We start from the raw sequence: 22,795 nt of genomic DNA on the forward strand, positions 1-22,795 counted from the left end.
AGGTGCAAATAATACTGTTTCAATAATAAGGGAATTATAAATTAAATTCAAGACCTATTATAACGTGTAAAATATAGTATGTCTGACATTTCTTTTTATATTATGAGTTTTGAATTACAGTATTTCAATACTACTTGGTATCGTGATACTTCAGCTGGTATGGTATCGTAAGATTAATTAATGGTATCGCGACATCCCTAAGTACAAAGTGCATAGTGTGCCATTTGGGACGCAGCAACTATTTGCTCACTCTGCTGATGTCCTTAATCTGTATAATTTTACTACACTCCTGACAAAACATATGAAAGAATTGTATTTTCCTGAAAAAAAAATCATGATGTTATATTTTTTGCCATATCGCCCACCCCTAACTTGGACTACATTATTGTCAAATAATGGGGGTTTTCTATGAGAATGGTTTTCAGTACTCTTTCCACCAATGAGGCTGCGATTTCGATTACAGCACTGGGCTCCTCAGCGGCAAATAGGAGGTGCTTACCGGGTTTGGGCCTGTGGGGGGCGGGGCTGATTTGATAGGCGGGGCGTTCTCTCCTGACTCGTCCTCCTGTTTGGTGATGTCCAGTGTGGTGAACAAATTGGACAGCAGGCCGAGGATGTGAATGATGGCCAGTTTATTGGAGGGGTTTGGCTGAAAAAGAGAAACCAGAAGCAGATTGGTATTTACTATTTAAATGAGCCATATTTTACAAATAACAAAGGCAGAATTTGTTTGTATGCCTCTTTTTTCTGAACTCAATTGATTATAAAGTCAGTCAGTATTTACGTGGCAATATCATTAGGCGATTTTCAGTCTCATACACGTATAGGATTATACTGATTGTTTTTGAAACTGTACATTCAAGACAAGTGTTAATATATTATATTTTGAGCATCTAACCTTCATGCTACCGTATGCTAAGATAACTCAAAGTAAATGTCGGGTGATTATTCATTCATTCATTCATTCAATTTTTTTTTCAGGCTTAGTCCCTTTAATCATCTGGGGTCGCCACAGCGGAATGAACCGCCAACCTATCCAGCATACTGTATATTTTAGGCAGCGGATGCCCTTCCAGCTGCAACCCATAACTTGAAAACACCCATATATTCCATTCACACACATAAACTACGGACAAATTAGTTTACCCAATTCTCCTATAGCGCATGTGTTTGGACTGTGGGGGAAACCGGAGCACCCAGAGAAAACCCACACAAACATGGGGAGAACATGCAAGTCAGGCAAGTATGAATAATCAAAATTGTAAGGTCTTAATGCAATATTAAATTCAGACATGTATCTAACTTCATGACTGTAATGTAAAATGACTATTATTGTTGTTTTACAATTAAACAAAATCCCGGAAGTAATAATACTTATTTTTGGTTGATATTTTTATTTTGTAACAATAATGTAATTAAATAAAATATATTTCATTTCTTTATTATTTATTATTCAACAATAATTACTTTATTTTATACTACTACTACTATTACTACTACCACCAACAGCCACAACAATAACAAAAGCAGCACAAACAACAACAACAATATATATAATTTCATTTATTATTACTACTGATAATAACATTTTTTATTATATTAATTTACATAGAAACGTCTGGTTAAATTGTAACCCTAAAAGCGCAATATTAAAATAGGGTTCTTAAAAAATTGTAATTAAAAAATAAAAAACACATAAAAATATAGAGAATTTTGAGTCTTTTTTCATTATTTATGCCAATTTTTGCTGATTATTTATAAACAAAAACAAAGTTTTAGTATCTACCTAACAAATGGTTTTTGCATCTATATACAAACTATATAGATATTGTACAAACTATTTAGTTCATGAGACACATATTAAATGAATAATGATAATGATAAGAATATCAAACTATAATTACTATTTACCTTTTAATTTAATAATAATTATAAAGATATTTTTATTGTATTATTTTTATTATTATTATTATCAATACGATTCATTCATTCATTTTCTTCTCGGCTTAGTCCCTTTATTAATCCGGGGTCGCTACAACGGAATGAACCGCCAACTTATCCAGTTTACAGGATCAATCTGGTCTGCGTGCAAACAATTTCTTCAGATATTTGCAGATCCGGCTGGACTGGATGTCCCATTAGGGCTTGGAGACGAGTTCTGCCATGCGATTTTAGTCATTTATAACTCACTGTTATCAAAAAAATAGCCTCTTATGGAGAGCCTAAAATCACAATAGCCGCATTTCCACTATCAGGCCAGTGCGAGCCAGGGCTTATATCAGGCCAGGCCGGGCCAATCGCCTGGTAGGTTGAGCAGTGAGGCCGAAATCATGTCGCGTTTCCACTGTGGGGCTAGTAGCTTGCATCGCGTCAGCAAACCCCGCCCCCAGAACATCCCCCGAATCGAACGTCACTCAAACCGCCCACTTCAGCGAGAATCATGCAGATAAAGCACACCATCACGAAACTATTAAAATAGGACAACCAAAACAAACAAATGACACGTTACTGTACAGTAGTACAACGCATGTCTATGCGCACATGCCTGTGTGTTTTCATTCATTTACTCGCCGACCGACTGGCATCGAAATACAGTGGTCTTGCCACCAACGGAGGGACCTAGCACAGGGAGCGCACACATCCATAATATAACACCACATATATAAAATTCTCCGTTAATAACTCGATATAAAATGTATTTTATAACATCCTCTAGACAGACGCTGTCCAACATTCATCCCAAATGCTCCGGAGAGAACTGAAACATGATTATATTTCCCTATAGGCTTTACGACACTTAATAGGTGATTCCCTATTTAAAGATGTTGCTTATTATAAAAAGGAAAAGTGTTCAGTGTTTCAGCACATAAGAGCAGCAAGTAATAAAACAAAGCCTATATTTCGTTGCGCTCAGCAGCAATGCACTAATAAAGCTCTTTATGTATTTAAAATTTCCTTTTTTAATTTTACCACGTTATATAAAAACATACACACTTGTTTGAGGACACAGAACACATTTTGAACTTGCAGTTTTCCCCGTCAAAAAAGTGCTGCGCAGCTGCAGACAGAAAAAAAGGTCGCCTAGTTTCTGCGTTCACTCACCCCGAAAATGCTCTGTTTGCATGATTTGATTAATATCATCGTATCCAAATACTAATGAATAATATTTAAAACATTTTCCGGTGTTTATTTATTTATTTATTTTTTAGAAAATCTTTTTTTCAAAGAGGCTTTTAAAAAAATTTAAGTTTAATATAAATTTGAAACAGTTTGATATAGTACCTAATTGTTATAGCTATAGCTTTTGTTAGTTTTATATTGGTTAATTTATTTAATGTCATTTTAGAATAGGCCTATCTGATATTTGTATTTCTTTAAATTATCTAAATATAGCTTAGGCTATTTTATCTAGATATAACACTATTGTTTTGAGCCTACAAAAGCGGACATGAAAATTGTAAAGTTTAATGTCTTTCTGTTGTATTCATATAGTGTATTATCTCCAAAATAAATTAAAACAATAAAAAGAAAAGAAAAAAGCTGCTCGCGGCATCAACAGAGCTATGAATGGAGCGCTCTTTTCCTCGGTCTCACGCACATACACAGGCATCTAAACGCGCAAAAACACACTTATTAAACTTGACAAAACCTCTTGAAATCCTTTACTGTCTGCTGTGTCTTTAATATGGTGTAAAGATTTGTATGCGTTATTGAAACATCAAAGAGATGCAGCAAAGAAAACTCACTTATTAAAACTATCATTTTATGCAACAACCTTACATTTAAAAGAGAAACATAAGGGCGATCATATGCAAAAAAGACCCCAGCCAATAATTTGTTCCAGATGTTTTCTTTCTCTTATTTATTTATTTGTTATGTGTTTGGCGCATGTACTTGTGTGCGATCGGAAAACTGTGCCCGCCTCTCCTTTCACTCCGCCTCGAAGCCCATGCTGGCCCTCTTTGGCCCAAGGTATTCGGCGGGCCGAAAAAGGCCGGCCGCTGGCCCCAAGAAAGCCCCGCTTTGGCCCGATTAGGCCCCGGAAGTGACAGTGGAAACGCCACTGGCCTTGGCTCGCCCTGGCTCGCTCTCTTTAGGCGCGATAGTGGAAACGCGGCTAATGGGAGCAGGATCTGGGAGATGATATAAGTCTGGAGCTGTGGGCTGATGCGTTAGAGGAAATCCACTCTTGTTCTGTCAACTCCAGACACAGTCTCATTCAGTTCAAAATTATACACCGGCTTCATTATACCAAGACAAGATTACATAAACTTTTTCCTGATACCTCTACCTTCTGTGATAAATGCAAGATGGACTTAGCCACTCCCTAACATAGTTATGCTCTGTGTTCTAAATGGAACCCACTTTGGGCTGAAATATTTAAAACTCTCTCTAAAATTTTACATTGTGAATTAGTTTTCAACCCACTTTTGATCATATTCTCAAAAACAACTGTTGTCTTACAGCCTTATTGTGGCAAAGAAGCTGGTGCTAAGGTTTTGTAAATCAACAGAATCCCCATCATTTAGATCTGGGCTGGAAGAATTAACTAAATTAGCACATTTGGAAAGGATCGGATTTCTTATGGCAAAGAAATTGAAAAAAAATTTGACGAGCTTTGGTCTCCTCTTCTCCTCTATCTTCAAAGCGTAGGTTAAAAACCCAGATGGTGAAGGTCACACCAACAGTACTGCATAAGCTTTAGTCCCAGGGGTGGGGTGGGTTTTAGAGGTTAGATATTTGGTGTCTTTTTTTTTTTTTTGAAAAGTGTATTCTGGATTTATGCGAATTGCTTAATTATTTATTTTATTAGTATTATTGTTTTTTATAACAATAAAATGCCCTTCCAGCTGCAACCCATCACTGGGAAACATCCACGTACACCCATTCACACATACACACACTTTGGACAATTTAGCTTACCCTATTCATCTATACCACAAGTTTTTGGAAATGTGGGGGAAACCTGAGCATCCGGAAAAAACCTCAAACGAACATGAGGAGAAGATGCAAAATGCAGACTGACCAAGCCAATACTTGAATAATATTGAATAATTGAATAATAAATTGCTATTATTGTTATTAATATTAGTATATTATTATTATATTTTAGTGTTATTCTTATTTTTTTATTATTTTTATTTTCTTTATGATTATACTATGTAAAAATAATGTAATAAATAAGAAAGCACATTTTAAACGTAAAACCTACCACAAAGCTTTAGCATCTACATAGTAAAAAAGTATTTTTCATCTGTATACAAACTATACAGATATTTTTATGAAAAATAAACAACATTTTAAATGAATAATTCTAATGATAACAAATATAAAATTATAATTACTATTTATCTTTATTATTACTATTATTAATAATAACAATTAATTTTTTTATGATTATACTGATTCATAATAAGGTTAGGCCCAACTGTACACCCCTAAAAACAACAGCAAAACAACAGTAAAACTCAGCTAATCAAATTTTAAAATAAAGTAATTAATTAAAAAAAAGCATTTTAAATAGAAAAAAATTGCCATTAATGCTTATTTATTTAAACTACAAACCTACAATGGTTAAAACAAAAACAGTGTTACAAACTACATCAAACACGCATATCTATTTAAAAAATAAAAATAATAATCCCACAATCTGAGCACTTTAATGATGCGGCAGAATAATGAAGCTCAGTAATGGCGGGTGCGGTGGGCGTTTGCTCCAGGGAACATCAGCGGTAATTAACCAGTCGTTAAACAAGCATTAAGCCAACAGTCTAATTACTGCTGTGATCACCATGACGACAGCGCAATGATTGGCGGAGAGGAAGAGCAAGTCACTACACTTGTCCTCCTTCCTGATGACATCACACGCAGACACACAATTAAACTTTCAGCCAAAGCACAGACGCTCTTATTTTACACCGTAAACTGGGACTAACATACACTACAGCCCTGTTTATAAAAAATAGCAGCCAGTTTAGATTATCTTATATGGGTTAATTAATTTTAGCATGCTTATTTATTATATTAAATACAGTCAAGCCTGAAATTATACTGGCTTAAAGTTACTTTTATTCAACCATTTGCTTTGAGTGTCCAGAAAAGCTCTATATAAACGTAAGGAATTATTATTATTATTGTAATTGAAAATTATTAGCCATTTGGACATGCACGATTTCTAAATTGCCTTACTACTCGATTTTCCCACAGTATGCTAATTGAACCAATCAGAACGCAGCACGCCTAAACAGAGTGCGGGATCAGGAGACTGAGTTCAGTGACAAATATCCTGCATGATTGTTCAGCACAGGAGGACTTGGTGCCTAAAGAAGTCAACATCAGTGGTGTGGGATTACTTTGGAAATAGGAAAGCTGATGTATCGCAGAACCAGGTCATTTGTAGGATTTGTCAGTCACATATAGCATCTAAAAAGGTGAGGAAAGTGCGAGGTGTGCACTCTTTAATGTAGAGATGTTTTTAACTGGGTTTGCATGGAATATGTGCACACGTCACTCCAGTATGCGAGCAAGCCGGGCACCTCAATTGGAAATCACGGACTTGTGCACACAAAACATGTGTGTGTTCGGCATTGTACAATGTCTAATGTGAAACATTGCAATGGATGATGGTATCGTTGTTGTAGGCGGAGGGTGGGGTTTCGTTATACATCAATTAATAAATAACGAATTAATTCATTGTGGCCTACCGTTTTACTACCTGACCCACATATATATATATATATATATATATATATATATATATATATATATATATATATATATATATATATATATGTGTGTGTGTGTGTGTGCGCGTGTAATATAATATAATATATATATATATGGCGGAGGAAAATGTTTACTGACTTGCTTTACCAAAACAGCCCATATACATACAGTTGAAACCAGAAATTCACACACACTCAAAGAAAAAATTAACATAATAATTTTTTAAAAAAATGGTAAATATGATGGTAAATGGTAAATCATACCAAACATTTACTATTTTAGGTCGGTTAGGATTACCTAAGTGATTAACATTTGCTAAATGCCAGAATAATGAAATATTTTTTTTGAGAATTTTGTTATTATTTTCTAGACAGTCAAAAGTTTACAAACATTTCCTTGGTATTTTTTTAGCTTTGCTATTAAATTGTACAACTTTGGTCAGATGTTTTGGGTATCCTTCCACAAGCTTCTCACAATAGTTTGCAGGAATTTTGGTCCATTCCTCCTTGCAGAATTAGTGTAACTGAGTCAGATTTGTTGGCTGTCTTGCTCGCATAAGCTTTTTTAACTCCCAAAGATTTCTATAGGATTAAGATCAGGGCTTTGTGATGGCCACTCCAAAACATTCACTCTGTTGTCCTTAAAGCATATTTAAACTAATTTAAAGGCTCATTGTCTGTTTGTAAGACCCATTTGTGGCCAAGTTTTAATTTCCTGGCTGATGTCTTGAGATGTTGCTTCAGTATTTCTACATAATGTGCTTTCTTCATGATGCCGTCTATGCTGTGAAGTGGACCAGTCCCTCCTGCAGCAAAACAGCCTCACAACATGATGCTGCCGCCCACATACTTCACAGTTGGGATGGTGCTCCTAGGCTTGAAAGCTTTCCCCTTTGTCCTCCAAGTGTAACACTGGTCATTATGGCCAAACAGTTCAATCTTAGTTCCATCAGACCACAGGTCATGTCTCCAAAAATCAGTCTTTTTCCAGTGTAATTTAGCAAATGTGGCTTTTTTGTTGATTCTGGCTTGTTGATTTTCCCATGTTGTCACACAAGGAAGCAGTGTGTTTGAGGTTTACCTTAAATACTATTCTACAGTTGTGCCTCCAGTTAACTTAAATGTTGTCAATTAGCCAATCAGAAACTTCCAAAACCTGGACATCATCATCTGAGCTTTTTCAGAGGCAGAATGATCTTATTGTATGTAAACTGGACTTTCAAGAAAAGTTATAACAATTTCTCAAAAAATCTCTCTCATTATTCTGCTATTAAGCAGAACAGAAACAAATCTGATAATCCTAACTTACCTAAAAGAGAAAAAGTTTAGACACATTAACATCTGACTTTTTTTTTAAAAAATGGTCAAGTGCCTTTTTATACAGTGTATGCAAACTTCTGCTTTCAACTGTAAATCTGTTCTTATGTATTTTTAATACATTCTTGTCTAGTATATTTTGCTCTAATAAACACATTTATAGACACTGATTTACATTTCTGAGCTAAACGAGTATAAATTTACAAAAAAAATCTAAATATAGCACTGATTTTCTTTTTTAATGAAAAAAGAAAAAAAGCCCTACACCACAAAGCGCTAGCGCAAGCTCGCAGACTCGGTCGATATTAAATCAGCATGATTTTTTTTATTATTAAAAATATTTCATGAAGAAAATGTGAAGTGTACACTTTGTTCCTGTTTGCTTTGTGTGTTCTGATCAGTTTTCTCTAAGCGTGGCGATGCAGTGTGTTTGAGCAGCAGCAGGTGGCGCTCTATGAACACCGAGCAGCACTGCTGTTTACTAAGGCTGATGTAATGTCTTTCTGGGAACAAGCAGACGGGGAGGAAGAGAATGAAAAAGCAAAAGTCAAAAATAGAAATGCCGCACATGGAGAGAGGCCAGATACTGTATGAAGCCGAGTGGGAAATAAGAGGGAACTCGGGGTTTTGATTGTTTTGCATTTTGAACATTTTGAATTAAAGAAAATGCTGGAATATCTATTTTATTGATGTTTGGCATGTCCTTAGGATGGTCGACAGGGTGTTTAGGCATTGTTAAAAATGAGCTCACAGAGATATTCTGGTGTCTTGATGCTGGAAATCTGTGTTTTGTGTAAAATTTTACATTTTTATTCCAAAAAAATGACTTTAAAAAATGTATGTATATTTTGAGGTATGGATAATGTCTGTAGATAAAAATATGCGTTCATAAACTTAAGCTTCACTCTTTATATAATCTATAATATTTATTCTATAATATTTTGCTGATTCGTTTATAATATTCTAGAGGTATTTATTCTAGAATATTTTGGAATTATTCTATAATATTCTGGATGTTTATATAACTTTCTTTATATGTTCTGTATGATTTATTCTATGACATTTTGGAATTATTTTGTAATATTCTGTGTTTAACATTCTTTATATATTGTATATTATTTATTCTATAAATAGTTTTAAATTATTCTAAATGTATACTATAATAATTTTAATCATTATAATATTATTCCTATAATATTATTCTATTCAAATGTTAAGTGTTAATATCTAAGTGTTTATTTAATATTCTTTATATATTCTGTATTATTTATTCTATAATATTTGTAATTATTCTATAATATTCTATTTTACATTTTATATTATTTATTCCATACTATTCTATATATTTATTTAATATTCTTTATATATTATTATTTATCATTTACTTTTAAATGATTCTATACTATTAATACTATAATAACATGAATAATTATCATATTATTCCTATAATATAATTCTATTCATTGTATATTCTATATTATTTAATAGGTTTGATTTTAATATTATTTTAATAGGTTTATTTAATATTATTTGTATATTCTATATTATTTTTAACTATTCTATAATATTCTATGTTTATTTAATATTCTTTATATATTCTATAATAGTTATTCTATAAAGAATATTGTTGATTGTCGATAATATTGTGTGTATTTAATAGTCTATATATTCTATATTATTTATTATTTAATTTTTAAATTTTTCTATAATATTTGAATGTTTATATAATATTATTATATATTTTATAATATTTATTCTATAATAAATATCTTTGAATTCTTCGATAATATTCTTAATAATACTCTTTATATATTCTATATTATATATTTTTCATTTATCCTATATTTAATATAAGTATAATATACTTTGATTATGACATGAGTCATTTTTTAATACTGAAGAAAATACATTATATGTACATTTTTTGTTTATTTAATATTATTCGTATACTCTACATTATTTATTTTTTTACTTTTTAATTATTCTATAATATTTTAGATGTTTATATAATATTATTTTATATTGTATAATATTTATTCTATATTGAATATCTTTAAATTCTTTGATAATATTCTGTTTATTTAATATTCTTTAAATATTCTATATTATTTGTTCTATAATTTTTTCATTTATTCTATATTTTAGATGTTTATATATTATTCTTTATATATTCTATATTACTTATTCTATAATGACTATCTTTGAATTCTTTGATAATATTCTGTTCATTTAATATTCTATATTGTTTTTATTTATTCTATAATATTTTAGATCTTTATATATTATTATATATTCTATAATATTTATTCTATATCAAATATCTTTAAATTCTTCAATAATATTCTTTGTTAATGTAATATTTATTTTATAATACTCAGTTATTCAACATTATTAACATATTCTATGTTATTTATTCTGTAATATTTTTTATGTATTCTATAATATTTAATACGAATGTATTTAATGTACTTTGATTATGACACAAGTCATTTTTTAATACCAAAGACAACAAGTAAATATATTAGGAATATGTAAAATTGTGTGCCTTAGTCTTTTGAAATAATTTGTTTCTAGCTAACTAACAAAGATGATAAAGATTTAATAAATTTTAGATGCAAATGTAACATTAAAAATATTAGTAAAAACATTTGTTCTTTTATTATCATTTAGCACATCTGCATTTATTATTAGTTTGAGTTTCTATTTTAACAACATGACTAGTATTTTCATTACAGCTCCAGTCAAATCAAAGATATTTTGAAGATAAACTTGAGTTAAATAGTATTAATCTATGTTCAAGTAGCAAAACATGTTTGTTTGTGGTATTGCTTTTGTTTTAGAAAACTATTATAAGCCTGAACTTCAGAAAGAAAGCATGTCAACACTATTTATAAGCAGTTTTAGCATCAAAATGTTGTTTGAATGCTATTTCTAGATCAGTTCACCGTCAGTCCACAGATGTGGCATTTTATTTATTTATTTATTTTCTTCTCGCATTGATCCTGCTTCAGCTTTTATTTGGCACCGCTTCTATTTGTGCAACAAATATAGATCAAGCATGTGGCCATATTGTGTTTGAAATGTCACTTTTCTAATATGCATCCGCGGGCGCAGTGCTCTCGGTAGCATTAAGCGGATTTCTCCTGCGGTTTGCTCTTCCAGCACCCAGAGTAATGCCAATCTGTTCCTGCTGAGAAATCCTCCATCACGCAGATTCAGAGTCTGCTCACCCACAACCCGGCCAAAACCCCCCCAAAAAAACGCTTCAGGTCTACTTTGATTCAAATTCACAAGCTCTTGACTCAATGCTTGGATTTTTATATCCCTTTACCTGCCACCACCCTGCAAGCAGGACACTATAATGCATTTAAAAGTGACCTATAATGTCCCTTTTTACAAGACTAATAAAAACTCTGACATCCCTAGAGCGTGTAATTTAAGGTTCAGCTCAAAATAGCTCACAAATAGTGTTTTATAAACTCTTCGGGCCATTTCATACACCCGGCGCAGTGTGGCGCAAGGTGCGGCAGACTTTTGGTAGTTTCAGCTTGGCGCAAGAGTTATTTTGAGGCGTTGCGCTATGCTGTTTAAATAGCAAATGCATTAGCGCTCATTTGTGCGCCAATTGGTGTTCTGGTTTAAAAAGGGAGGCGTTCTGAGGCGGACCGCTGGCGCGTTGCTATTTTGAGAAACTATAATAGATTTTTCATTAGACCAAAACTAACCCGGTCTAAACTCCGGTGCAGAGTTGCGCCTCGCTTACACACTGCTTAATACACACAAGAGAGCAATAGGCAAATATCTTTACATATGAAAAAATTTTAATATTAAGAATAGATATAGGATATAATAAGAATAGATATAGGATATAAATATAAAGGATTAAAATATTACAAAACATATTATTTTCTAGCCTACACAAATATGAAAAGTCACTGCTTTTATGTCTTCTTCATCTCGGGAGACTTTTTCAGTTCATTCATAACAATTTGCTTTTGTATAATGTTATTATTATTAGCAGTATTATTTATTATATCCATAATTATATTTGTTTTATTAAAAACAAGCTTAGATTTGCCCACCTGTCAGGTTTTAGACCATAAGGGGCATGGCATGTGTTTTAGGATATAACTCAGGTTTTTGAAGACATTTTGTTATTATTATTCATTTATTTGTTTGCTGAAAATTAAAACTGAATTTAGAAAGTTTTGAAACAAATATTTGCGCTTAACAAAAGTATTTATTTATAAACTAATTGATGTCTGTGCTTAAAGGTTTCCCTATCCAAGAGCGAAAGTGAAAGTAGATCCATTATCTCTCATTCTTACGCAGTAGATGCTCTGTTTAACAGTTTTCTGTTAACTGTTTGCTAGTGAAATGCTGATTTTTTTCACTTAGACTTACTTTGCGTCCTGTAAATAGCGAATGCGCTCTTGGCGTGACGCAGCTGACTCTTAAAGGGAATGAGAGATGAGACTCTAATTGGTTTATTCTCATAACACACCTATAACTCATTAAGAAAATAAACTTAACCCTTTCAGACCATGCGCCACGGCGCAAAGCAGGTTTACCCGTCCTTAAATTAGCAAAAACGCGTCCTGACACGCCCTGAAAGCGTTTGCGCCCTGCTTTTTGCGCATGGACCGTCAAAATAGAGCCCTTCAACACTGCCCCTTTTAGGCTTTGATCCACTGTGTCGTTTTTGAGACTGTCGCTTTAAATTCAAATGAGATTGTGCACTTTTCAAAAGAGGGAGGAGCTACAAAAGCTGGTGTGTCAGCATAGAGGCATATTCAAAAACAAGACTGACATCCTATGCTAATGAGAAAGAGATTGTCACTAGTGGGCGGGGCTTTCCTCCTCTGATGACACGTACAAACAGAGAATGTCAATCAAAGTGTTTCTGCAGACCGTTTTGATGAAGTGTGATTATAAAACAAATTTAATTGATCAATTTTCACTATTAGAAGCTGGTTATATTCACAGACTGTTGTCACACAACTGCGTTTAAGCTCCTAATAAAAGTGATTTTTGCATAAAAGACCCCCTTAAAATACTAATCTATTTATGACAAACTATGTCACTGGAAATGCCTAAGACTTCTGAATATCCAGTTGTTTTTTTGTCATGTACGAAGAGTAATAGACTCAAATGAATTACTGTCATCTGCTGAACCAATTGCTTAAAACTATAATATTGTAGTCTAAACAAAAAGCAAACTGTATTTCGTTTGATCTGGTAACTGGATTTTTGATAGATATTACTGAGCAAGAGCTATTTATTATTTTTGCCACAGGGATACTCGTATCGTAAAGCATTATTTTGCTACAGGGATATGCCAGTAAACTTTGTTTAGATGTTTTTAAGAGGCTTAATTCTAAGACAAAAATGCCCATATAGTATTGTCAAAAGTATGAACAAACATGGTTCATAATCCTCAAAACATACACATAGAGTGTGTGCTCTTATATAGTCCTAATTGGGCCAAAACTTTCTCTGTTCCATTCAGCGAATGGAATCATCTCTGATGACAAATCTTAGTTTTACAGATATTTTGTAAAAATGTTTTGAAAATTTTCAAAAACTCAATACACTCTGGGCAAATTTACTACCTTTTCATTATATTGGGGGCTATTTTTGCCCCGTTGACTTATAAATGGCAAAAAACTTTTTGCACAGGCCTATCTAAAGGGATAATGGTTACTGATGATCAACAGTAAAAAATGACACATTTTACCTCTTCAAAACAGGGAAAAACCAACAATCAAGAATGCATGACTGTATGCTGTCAGGGTTTTGCAGTAAAAAATTACATTACAGTACTCAACAAATGTCGCATATACAAGTTTTAGGAACGACTAATATTAACTTGACTTGTAGTTGATCTTTTGGTGTCAGAAGTGGCTTATATGAAAGGCAAAGGCCTCAAGATTACGCTTATTTCATCAAAATAAAATACGATCATGCCTTGATGTGTATTTATTTAATTAGGACAGTAAGGTCTGACTTTGCTTAGACAAAAGTTGTGTCATTTAAAAGAAATAATGTCCAGTATAGAATATAAAGTAATGCTGCAGTGGAAACAGAATGAATATTGTGTCTGACTCCATCATGAGCTTGGAGGACTGCATCCATACATCTCTGCAATGACTCAAATCACTGATTAATAAAGTCATCTGGAATGGCAAAGAAAGCGTTCTTGCTGGACTCCCAGAGTGTTCATCAACATTCTCTGGATTCATCTTCAATGCCTCCTCCTTCATCTTACCGCAGACATGCTTAATAACATCAGGTGACTGGGCTGGCCAATCCTGGAGCACTTTGACCTTCTTTGCTTTCAGAAGCTTTGATGTGGATGCTGAAGTATGAGAAGGAGCGCTATTCTGCTGGAGAATTTGCCCTCTCTTGTGGTTTGTAATGTATTGGGCAGCACAAATGTCTTGATACCTCAGCCTGTTGATGTTGCCATAAACTGCAGATCTCCCTCATACTGAATATAACCCCAAACCATGATTTTTCCTTCACCAAACTTGACTGATTTCTGTGAGAATCTTGGGTCCATGCGGAGCCCAGTGGGTCTTTTACAGCACTGGTTCTCAAACTGTGGTACGTGTACCACTAGTGGTATGCAGGCTTCCTTCTAGTGGTACGCGGAGGAATCGCTGAATAATTAAAGTAAAAAAATGAACACTTTTAACCCTTTGATGCGTACAATAACACGGATGTGATCAGTAAATTGATTTTAATAAATCAGCTAAACCTTTTATTTTATTTTCAATTTTCCAATGTTCTAATGTATTCTATTATTTGAAGCAACAATAATTTCCTCCCCATATTTGTAATTGTTGTTGGGGCGAATCCAGTATTTTTATGTCCCAATTTTGACAGGTATAGTTTAATCACTTGCTTTTCTGACACACAAAACCTACTCTAACCCGCAGTAAGCAGATCTAACTTCTAATTTAAATATGCAAATCCAAATCATGTTTAAAATACAAGTTAATGTTTAGATTTTAAAGATATGCAAATTAGTCCAATATACATGCAACATATATTTAAAAATTTATCAAAAAGAGTTGAATATATGAATACGATGACATATAGCCTATATTTATGAGGTCCAAGGGACATTTCTAGGTTTTGATGAATAGGCTACTTTATGATAACACTTTACATTTAAGCACAGCAGTTTTCTTTTCACTTTTTAAGAACAGTTTCATTTTTAATGAACTTTTAAAAGCACATTTTGATTTAAACATTGATGTTTCATTTCTTTTTTACCTGTAAGCATAGTACAGTGTAAATGTTCAAACTATTTATACTGGTTAAAGTGGCTGACAATAATAAAAATTCATAATAATAGTAATTAATCTGCCTGGCTTTTGAGCTTTGTAGAGTTGTAGCTGCTTAATTAGGCATACACTACTATATTTCAATACCAGTGGTGGTACTTGGAGAGCAATATTTGAGAACCACTGTTCTGCAGTATTTGTGATGATTGGGATGCAGTTCAACAGATGATTCATCTGAAAAATCGACTTTCTGACATTTTCTGAAGTCAAGTTATTATTTGTTGCTCTTACAGCTGAGATCGACGACAAGACTTTTGTCAGGTAGTGTATAATGGAAGTCAATGGGGCAAAAACAGCCACCAACATAACGAAAGGGTAGTGCATTTGAACAATACATAAGGGTAAACATAATAGTTTTAATATCTGATTTTTTATTATCCTCACCGTCTCCTCTGCCAGTTTCTCCAGCTGCTGGATGTACGGTGTGATCAGAGAGTGAAGGTTCCTCAAGATCTCCTCCACAGGTAACGCCGACAGCAGGAAACCCAGAGCCTGCATCAGCCACATACACTGACTGGTCTGCAGACACACACATACACATCCAACACAGGAACAGGTGAACACAGTGGTCTGACATGAAGCCTCCATTCCAGTTCAATTTTTTAAACACAGATGAATTGTTCACCACAAAACTAGCAATGTGAGCTAACCAAATCAATATGGTTAGTTTTGATTTCACGTGTCCATTAACAGATTTCAACAGGCTCATTGGAAGTTCATGCTTCAGCATAGATTTTTCAATTCCGAAGCAGAGCGCTAAATGCTAATACTTTATCAACTATAAATTTAGCTATATCAGAGTGAAAAATCAACAATGGAAACATAAACTCACCTTGTGGATCTGTTTAATAAGCACTTCCTAAAAAAAACGAGAGAGAGAGATTAGGTAAACAGTGTGACACAAACAAAATAGAGGATGAAACACACTTCCTTCTGTTTTGCCCCAAATACACCACGACTAGAGAAATATTTTTTCCCCCAATTTGAAACATTGATCAATTCATTTTTTAATTTAAATGACTCAGAAAAACTTTACCATATACTCGGAGAGGACGAATTGACATCTAGACTAGCTGCAAAATATGTATACACCCTACACACCATAAGAAATGGTTAATGTAAATTTGTGTATCTTATTTAAATAATTTACATTTTTTCAAATTATTATATTTATCAAATGTATTGTTTTTTTGTGTGTGTGTCATTATATCTTATCTGTATTACTATTCATTTTTCAATGGTTTTATTATATTTCATATTTGAAGTGCTTTGGCAATACTGTACTTAATGTCATGCCAATAAAGCAACTTGAACTTGAGAGAGAGAGAGAGAGAGAGAGAGAGAGAGAGAGAGAGAGAGAGAAGAGAGAGAGAGAGAGAGAGAGAGAGAGAGAGAGAGAGAGAGAGAGAGAGAGAGAGAGAGAGAGAGAGAGAGAGAGAGAGAGAGAGAGAGGGAGAGAGAGACGGGCCGGCACAGACAAACATGGCTGCCGGTGGAGGAGCGGCTGTGCCCACACTGCCCTCAGCAGCCGATTGAAACAGAACTGCACTTCCTTACGTAGTGCACAAAATACTCAGAGATCCGGGAGAAGTTCTACCCGAAACTCACACACACACACACACACAAAAACTTTGAGTCCCTGTCAAACAATGAGAAACTGCCCATCCTACTGGGGGAGTGTGTGTGCTGCTGTGTGTTAGCAGCTCAGTTTGTGCACTCCTGCCACCGTCTGAGGAACCCACAATGATCCGCTCCACTGTCTCCAACACACAACATAGGAACTCTTTACTCGTGGACTTACTGTTTATATTATTGTCACCACTTTTATCCTGTTTCACAAATTACCATTGATCTATTTTTATTTTTATTAATATTTTTAGTTTTACTGATATATTGTTATTTTTCTTAATCTATTTTTATTTTCTTACATTTCTTTTCTTTATTTCTATATTATATTTTATGTTCATATTTGTTTGCACTACAGCCCTTTTTGCACTGTCTTGTCTGTACGCAGCGACGCTGCACTGCTTTGGCAATACGAATGTACAGCTATTTGTCATGCCAATAAAGCACCTAAAATGTGAAAAATGAGAGAGAGAGAGAGAGAGAGAGAGAGAGAAAGAGAGAGAGAGAGAACACCACAGTCATTCAGAGGTGAAAACAGTGCGAGTTTGTAACAATGGAACAAACAGTATGACAAATATTAAAACGACTACAGTGGTAATACAAGACTGAGTAGAATTTTTGGTGTGTCGTATTTAAATCTGATTCACTACTGAGGTTTTGAGTAAAAAAGCTATGAGAGCTGTTGTCATACACTCTCAGAAATAAAGGTATGTGAGCTGTCACTGGGATGGTACTTTTTCAAAAGGTACAAAATTTGTACCTTATGGCCCGTTTCCACTGAGTGGAAAAAGTATTACTTTTTATTTCATGTATTAAGGTTTTAGTTACAATATTCCCAAAATCATCCTGCATAAATCTGCAGATTTAAAAAAACAATTTAATAAATAGCAAAAAATGTCTGCAGATTCTGTCTGGCCCTAGTTATAAGGCTAAGTGTATAGCATTTCTAAATGACATTTAAGTATTACAATAAGAATTGTTCAACAATGTAAACCAAATTAAACCACAGAACGGTGATACAAACTGAACCAACAATTTTGTGAACTCCAAGTGTGTTCTTCGCATTATCTAAACAAGAGAGCAAAGCTTTTACACCACAGTGAAAATGTTGTTTTAAACGTGACAAAACATGTCTGAATAAAAAGTAGTTCTTGCTAAAAGAAAGTACTGTTTTTGTTGTTAATTAATTGCTAGGCAACAAATGCAACAAATGCACGGGGAAAATACAACACATTTTCTTTGTGTTTTGATATTTGAATTAAACCAACAATGTTTGAATGAAATACACTGTAAAAATACGTTAATTAACAGTATCCGCATTTTGTGATTTTTTTTGGTCACACTTTACAATAAGGTTCATTAATTAATGTTAATTAATTCATTTACTAAGATGAACAAACAATGAACAATACATCTACTAATGTATTTGTTCATGTTAGTTAACGTTAGTTAATGAAAATACAGTAGTTCATTGTTAGTTCATGTTAACTCATGGTGCATTAACTAATGTTAACAAGCATGGACTTGGATGTTAATAATGCATTAGTAACTGTTTAATAATGATAAATAAATGCTGTACAAGTGTTGTTCATGATTAGTTCATGTTAGTAAATGCATTAACTAATGAACCTTATTGTAAAGTGTTACCTTTTTTTGTTTATTTACGATTGTGTATTGGATTACGGGATGTTGATCTCTGCTCTGTCCACTTTTGATGATAAAAAATTCAACTCTACAGTTTAACAAAGTGACTTTCATTCATTCATTCATTTTCTTGTCCGCTTAGTCCCTTTATTAATCCGAGGTCGCCACAGCGGAATGAATCGCCAACTTATCCAGCAAGTTTTTACGCAGCGGATGCCCTTCCAGCAGCAACTCATCTCTGGGAAACATCCACACACACATTCACACACACACTCATACACCATGGACAATTTAGCCTACCCAATTCCCCTGTACCGCATGTCTTTGGACTGTGGGGGAAACCAGACACGCGGAGGAAACCCACGCGAAGGCAGGGAGAACATGCAAACTCCGAACCAGCGACCTTCTTGCTGTGAGGCGACAGCACTACCTACTGCGCCACTGCCTCGCCCACAAAGTGACTTTGATTGACATTTTAGCAGTGGTGTAAAGTAACTAATTACAAATACTTCAATTACTGTAATTGAGTGGTTTTTCTCGGGAATTGTAATTCACTTAGTAGTTTTATAAATGTGTACTTTTACTTTCCCTTGAGTGCATTTTTAGTGCTGTATCGATACGTTTACTCCACTACTTTGCTTCAACCTGCAGTCACTACTTTATTTTTTCTTGTCTATGGGGATTAGAAAATCAGTCCTGTGATTGCTGTTCAATCAAATCTCACATAGAAGGTAAATCACATCATAATGAACTACCACAAGACATGGGTGATTTATAATTGCAGCAAACTGTTTGGTAGCATTAAACGCGTCTACGAAGATGTCCAAAGTCTTTACACGCATTGACCCAGAGACTGTTTAGATGCATGTGACTGTTGAGAAGATGATGGATGTTTACTGTGTGATGACCGAAATGGCCTTAAACACCCAGCAGGCACAAGAGGTCAACATGACATCAGATTGACGTTGTCCCCCAATGTCATGGGGGCGTTGCATTTTGTTTTGAAATGAAAACAGTGTTGACATCAGAAATCAACGTTAGGCAAACATCAATGTCCAACCTAAAACCAACCAAATATCAACGTTTAATAATGATGTTCTATCAGACCTTTGATTTTGGTTGCCATAACTGATAAATAAATATCAGTATTTGACGTCAATATGATATTGGTTTAAAGATGTTGGCTCGACATTGGATTTTGGTCACTTTCTTACAACCTAAAATTAACCAAATATCAGGCCTCAAGATCTGATGTTATATTTACACTTGGTAAAAATTAAATATTCAATTAGAGGTTCTAGCAAATTCTCATATGTATGGCAACCATTATTAACATATTTCTCTGCTATAAGTGTACTTCCTGGGGAATAATGTGACTGTCTTGTATGTAACTGGAATCTTTTTTCTGTAATCCCTTTGTCCTTTCTTTCTCTGTCCAGAATCTCAAGCTTCTTCCATGTTAACTTACCATTGTAAGATAGCACAGCCTTATCCCTCATTGAATCACCCATTACTGTTGTCACTCTATTTCTATATGTATTTATAATTGTTTTATTTATGTATGTATGTATTTATTTATTTATTTTTTATTTTTTTATTTTTATTTTTTATTTTTAAAAGATTTGGCAGCCCTTTTTTACATTTTTTAAAAATTCATTATTATTTTTTTTATAATTACTTTTGTTTTAATTTTTATTTATTTATTTTTATCGTTCTTTAGGCAGTGTATTTAGGGGTCGTTAAAGTGGGTTTTATATGTATAAAAATGTCAATTTTCTGTATAAATAATGTAACTTGTTCTTGGCATAAAAAATAAAGGGAAAAAAAATAAAATTAAATTAACCAAATATCAATGTCATTTAACATCATTATTGGCCATCAAAATAACGTTATCCTTAGACGCTGACTAGACATTGAATTTTGGTCACCTGACGTCACAACCTAAATCTAACCTAATATTAACATCTTATGACGTTGTGTGCCTGCTGGACAATAACTAAATGCACTACAGAATGTTACGTTTACACACAACCACAAACTGCATGTAAACACATCAGCTTTTAACAGTGTAACACTCACTACTCTTGAGTACTTTTGAAAGGTCTACTTTTTACTCCTACTTTAAGTAATTTTTACAACAGGAACTTTTACTCGCACTACATTTTTAGGCAAGTAATGGTACTTTTACTTGAGTATGCTTTTTCATTACTCTTTCCACCACTGCATTTTAGTAGTTTAAAATAATATAATCATTACAACGTTTAAGAAATAATAAATAAAGAAATAAGTCTGTAATTTAACAGAAAATGTGCTGACAGTTTATTAAAGTTTTTGTAGTGTAATATACAACACCAACCCAGACAATATATCACTTTAAACTATTAAAAATGTCAATAAAAAGTCACTTTTTTTTAACTATTCAAGGTTAAAAGTTGTTGGAAGAAAGATTAAGATCCCATAATGCAATTCAGCACCATAAATAAACAATAAAAACATGAATCACAAAATACAGAAAACTGCTACAGTGTACACGGTACATGTTGTCAAAAATTCAGCATTTTTTAGTTTTATTTTTATTGCTAAATGTATGAAAATGGTCAAAATGACTGCCTGGATATTTCTGGTGTTAAAGCGGGTAATACCTGTGACACGGCGACTATATTGGTGGCGTACGGCGGCAGATCGTATTTGCACTCTCTGCAGATCTTCTTGAGCGTGGAGACGCTGGAAACAGACAGATCTGGATTCCCCAGCGCCTGTAAAACCAGTGGCAGGACACTGCTCAACATCACCGGATGATCGGCCAGCCACTCCGCCAGCGCTCCTGCAGAGACAGAACAAAAACAGCTTAAATATCTTCAAAATATCCCCACTGAAAATCTGCATAGACAAATCAATGTGTGTGATGGTAAGGAATGAACACTTGTGAAAACAGGCTAAACCACAGTGCACGATTAATGACATTTTCCTAAAGCAAAGCAAGTGTTTTCTAATGTGCCATGCTGAAAAAAACGATATGCAATAGAATGCTAATTAACGATATACTCAGAACGAAAACTATATTTGCTTTGGATCTTGTGTTTTGCAGTCAAAATGCACAAAAATCTTGTATGTACCTTTGGAAAATGGCAAAGAAATGGATGCTTATTGCAAACCAATGTGATATGTACAGTTGAAGTCAGAATTATTAGCCCCCCTTCGAGTTTTTTTTCTTTTTTTATGTTTACTAAATGATGTTTAACAGAGCAGGGAAATTTTCACAATATGTCTGACAATATTTTTTCTTCTGGAGATAGTGTTATTTGTATTATTTCGGCTGGAATAAAAGCAGTTTTTAATTTTTTAACATAATTTTAAGGTCAATATTATTAGCCCCTTTAAGCTATATTTTTTGATAGTCTACAGAACAAACCATCATTATACAATAACTAATTACCCTAACCTGTCTAATTAACCTAATTAACTTAGTTAGTCAGTTTAAGCTGTATAGAAGTGTCTTGAGAAATGTCTAGTCAAATATTATTTACTGTCATCATGGCAAAAATAAAATAAATCAGTTATTAGAAATGAGTTATTAAAACTATTGTGTTTAGAAATGTGTTGAAAAAAATTTGCTCTTCGTTAAACAGAAATTAGAGAAAAAAAATAAACGAGGGCTAATAATTCAGGGAGGCTAATAATTTCAACTGTTTATTCGATTCGATTTCTTGCATAGCCTTAATGCAGCGTTTAAAAAAAAATCACACACACCTATTGTGAACATGACGGTGTCAGCCAGCTGGACGTTGTTGATGTTGATTCTTGGTATGAGGCCGATGAGTCCTGGGATCACGTCTGAATAATTCACATCTATAGTTTCGGCGATGGACTGAAAGCCGTACAACAGCGCTTCTGTGTGCTGGAGAAAAATACAGAGGATTTGGTTTAAAAACACAACAGGGTTATTACAGTAAAAAAAAAACGTCAAGTTTAGTTTACAATCTAAAATGTTCAATAACAAGTTTTAAAAATGTTGCCATGGAAATATTTCTGATGTTTTTGTTTGATGTTGTAAAACATCTGAAACTGAATTTAATAAAATATATATATACAGACTTAAAAAAACCTAAAAAATGACAAACACACACACGC

General features: G+C 33.6%; 1 protein-coding gene across 3 annotated transcripts in view; it reads right to left on the reverse strand.

Annotated features, from left to right (window-relative positions):
* The window catches only part of ipo13b (importin 13b), a 114,041-nt gene that overhangs the window by 29,072 nt on the left and 62,174 nt on the right, over positions 1–22,795 (reverse strand). For 2 of the 3 annotated variants that reach the window (XR_012396123.1, XM_002665780.8), the window contains exons 8-12: positions 22,415–22,562; positions 21,307–21,488; positions 16,227–16,253; positions 15,779–15,913; positions 500–649 (exon numbers count right to left, since the gene is read on the reverse strand). Coding sequence is in view for 2 of the 3 variants with exons in the window: in XM_002665780.8 (XP_002665826.2) it covers positions 500–649; positions 15,779–15,913; positions 16,227–16,253; positions 21,307–21,488; positions 22,415–22,562 (642 nt within the window). In the remaining variant the exon portion in view is untranslated. Of the gene's footprint in view, positions 1–499; positions 650–14,008; positions 14,705–15,778; positions 15,914–16,226; positions 16,254–21,306; positions 21,489–22,414; positions 22,563–22,795 lie in introns of those variants that run through there. The other variant, XM_073933727.1, reaches the window with a different exon arrangement.

This window comes from Danio rerio, chromosome 20 (genome assembly GCF_049306965.1).
Source record: "Danio rerio strain Tuebingen ecotype United States chromosome 20, GRCz12tu, whole genome shotgun sequence".
In the NCBI taxonomy this organism is placed as follows: domain Eukaryota; kingdom Metazoa; phylum Chordata; class Actinopteri; order Cypriniformes; family Danionidae; genus Danio; species Danio rerio.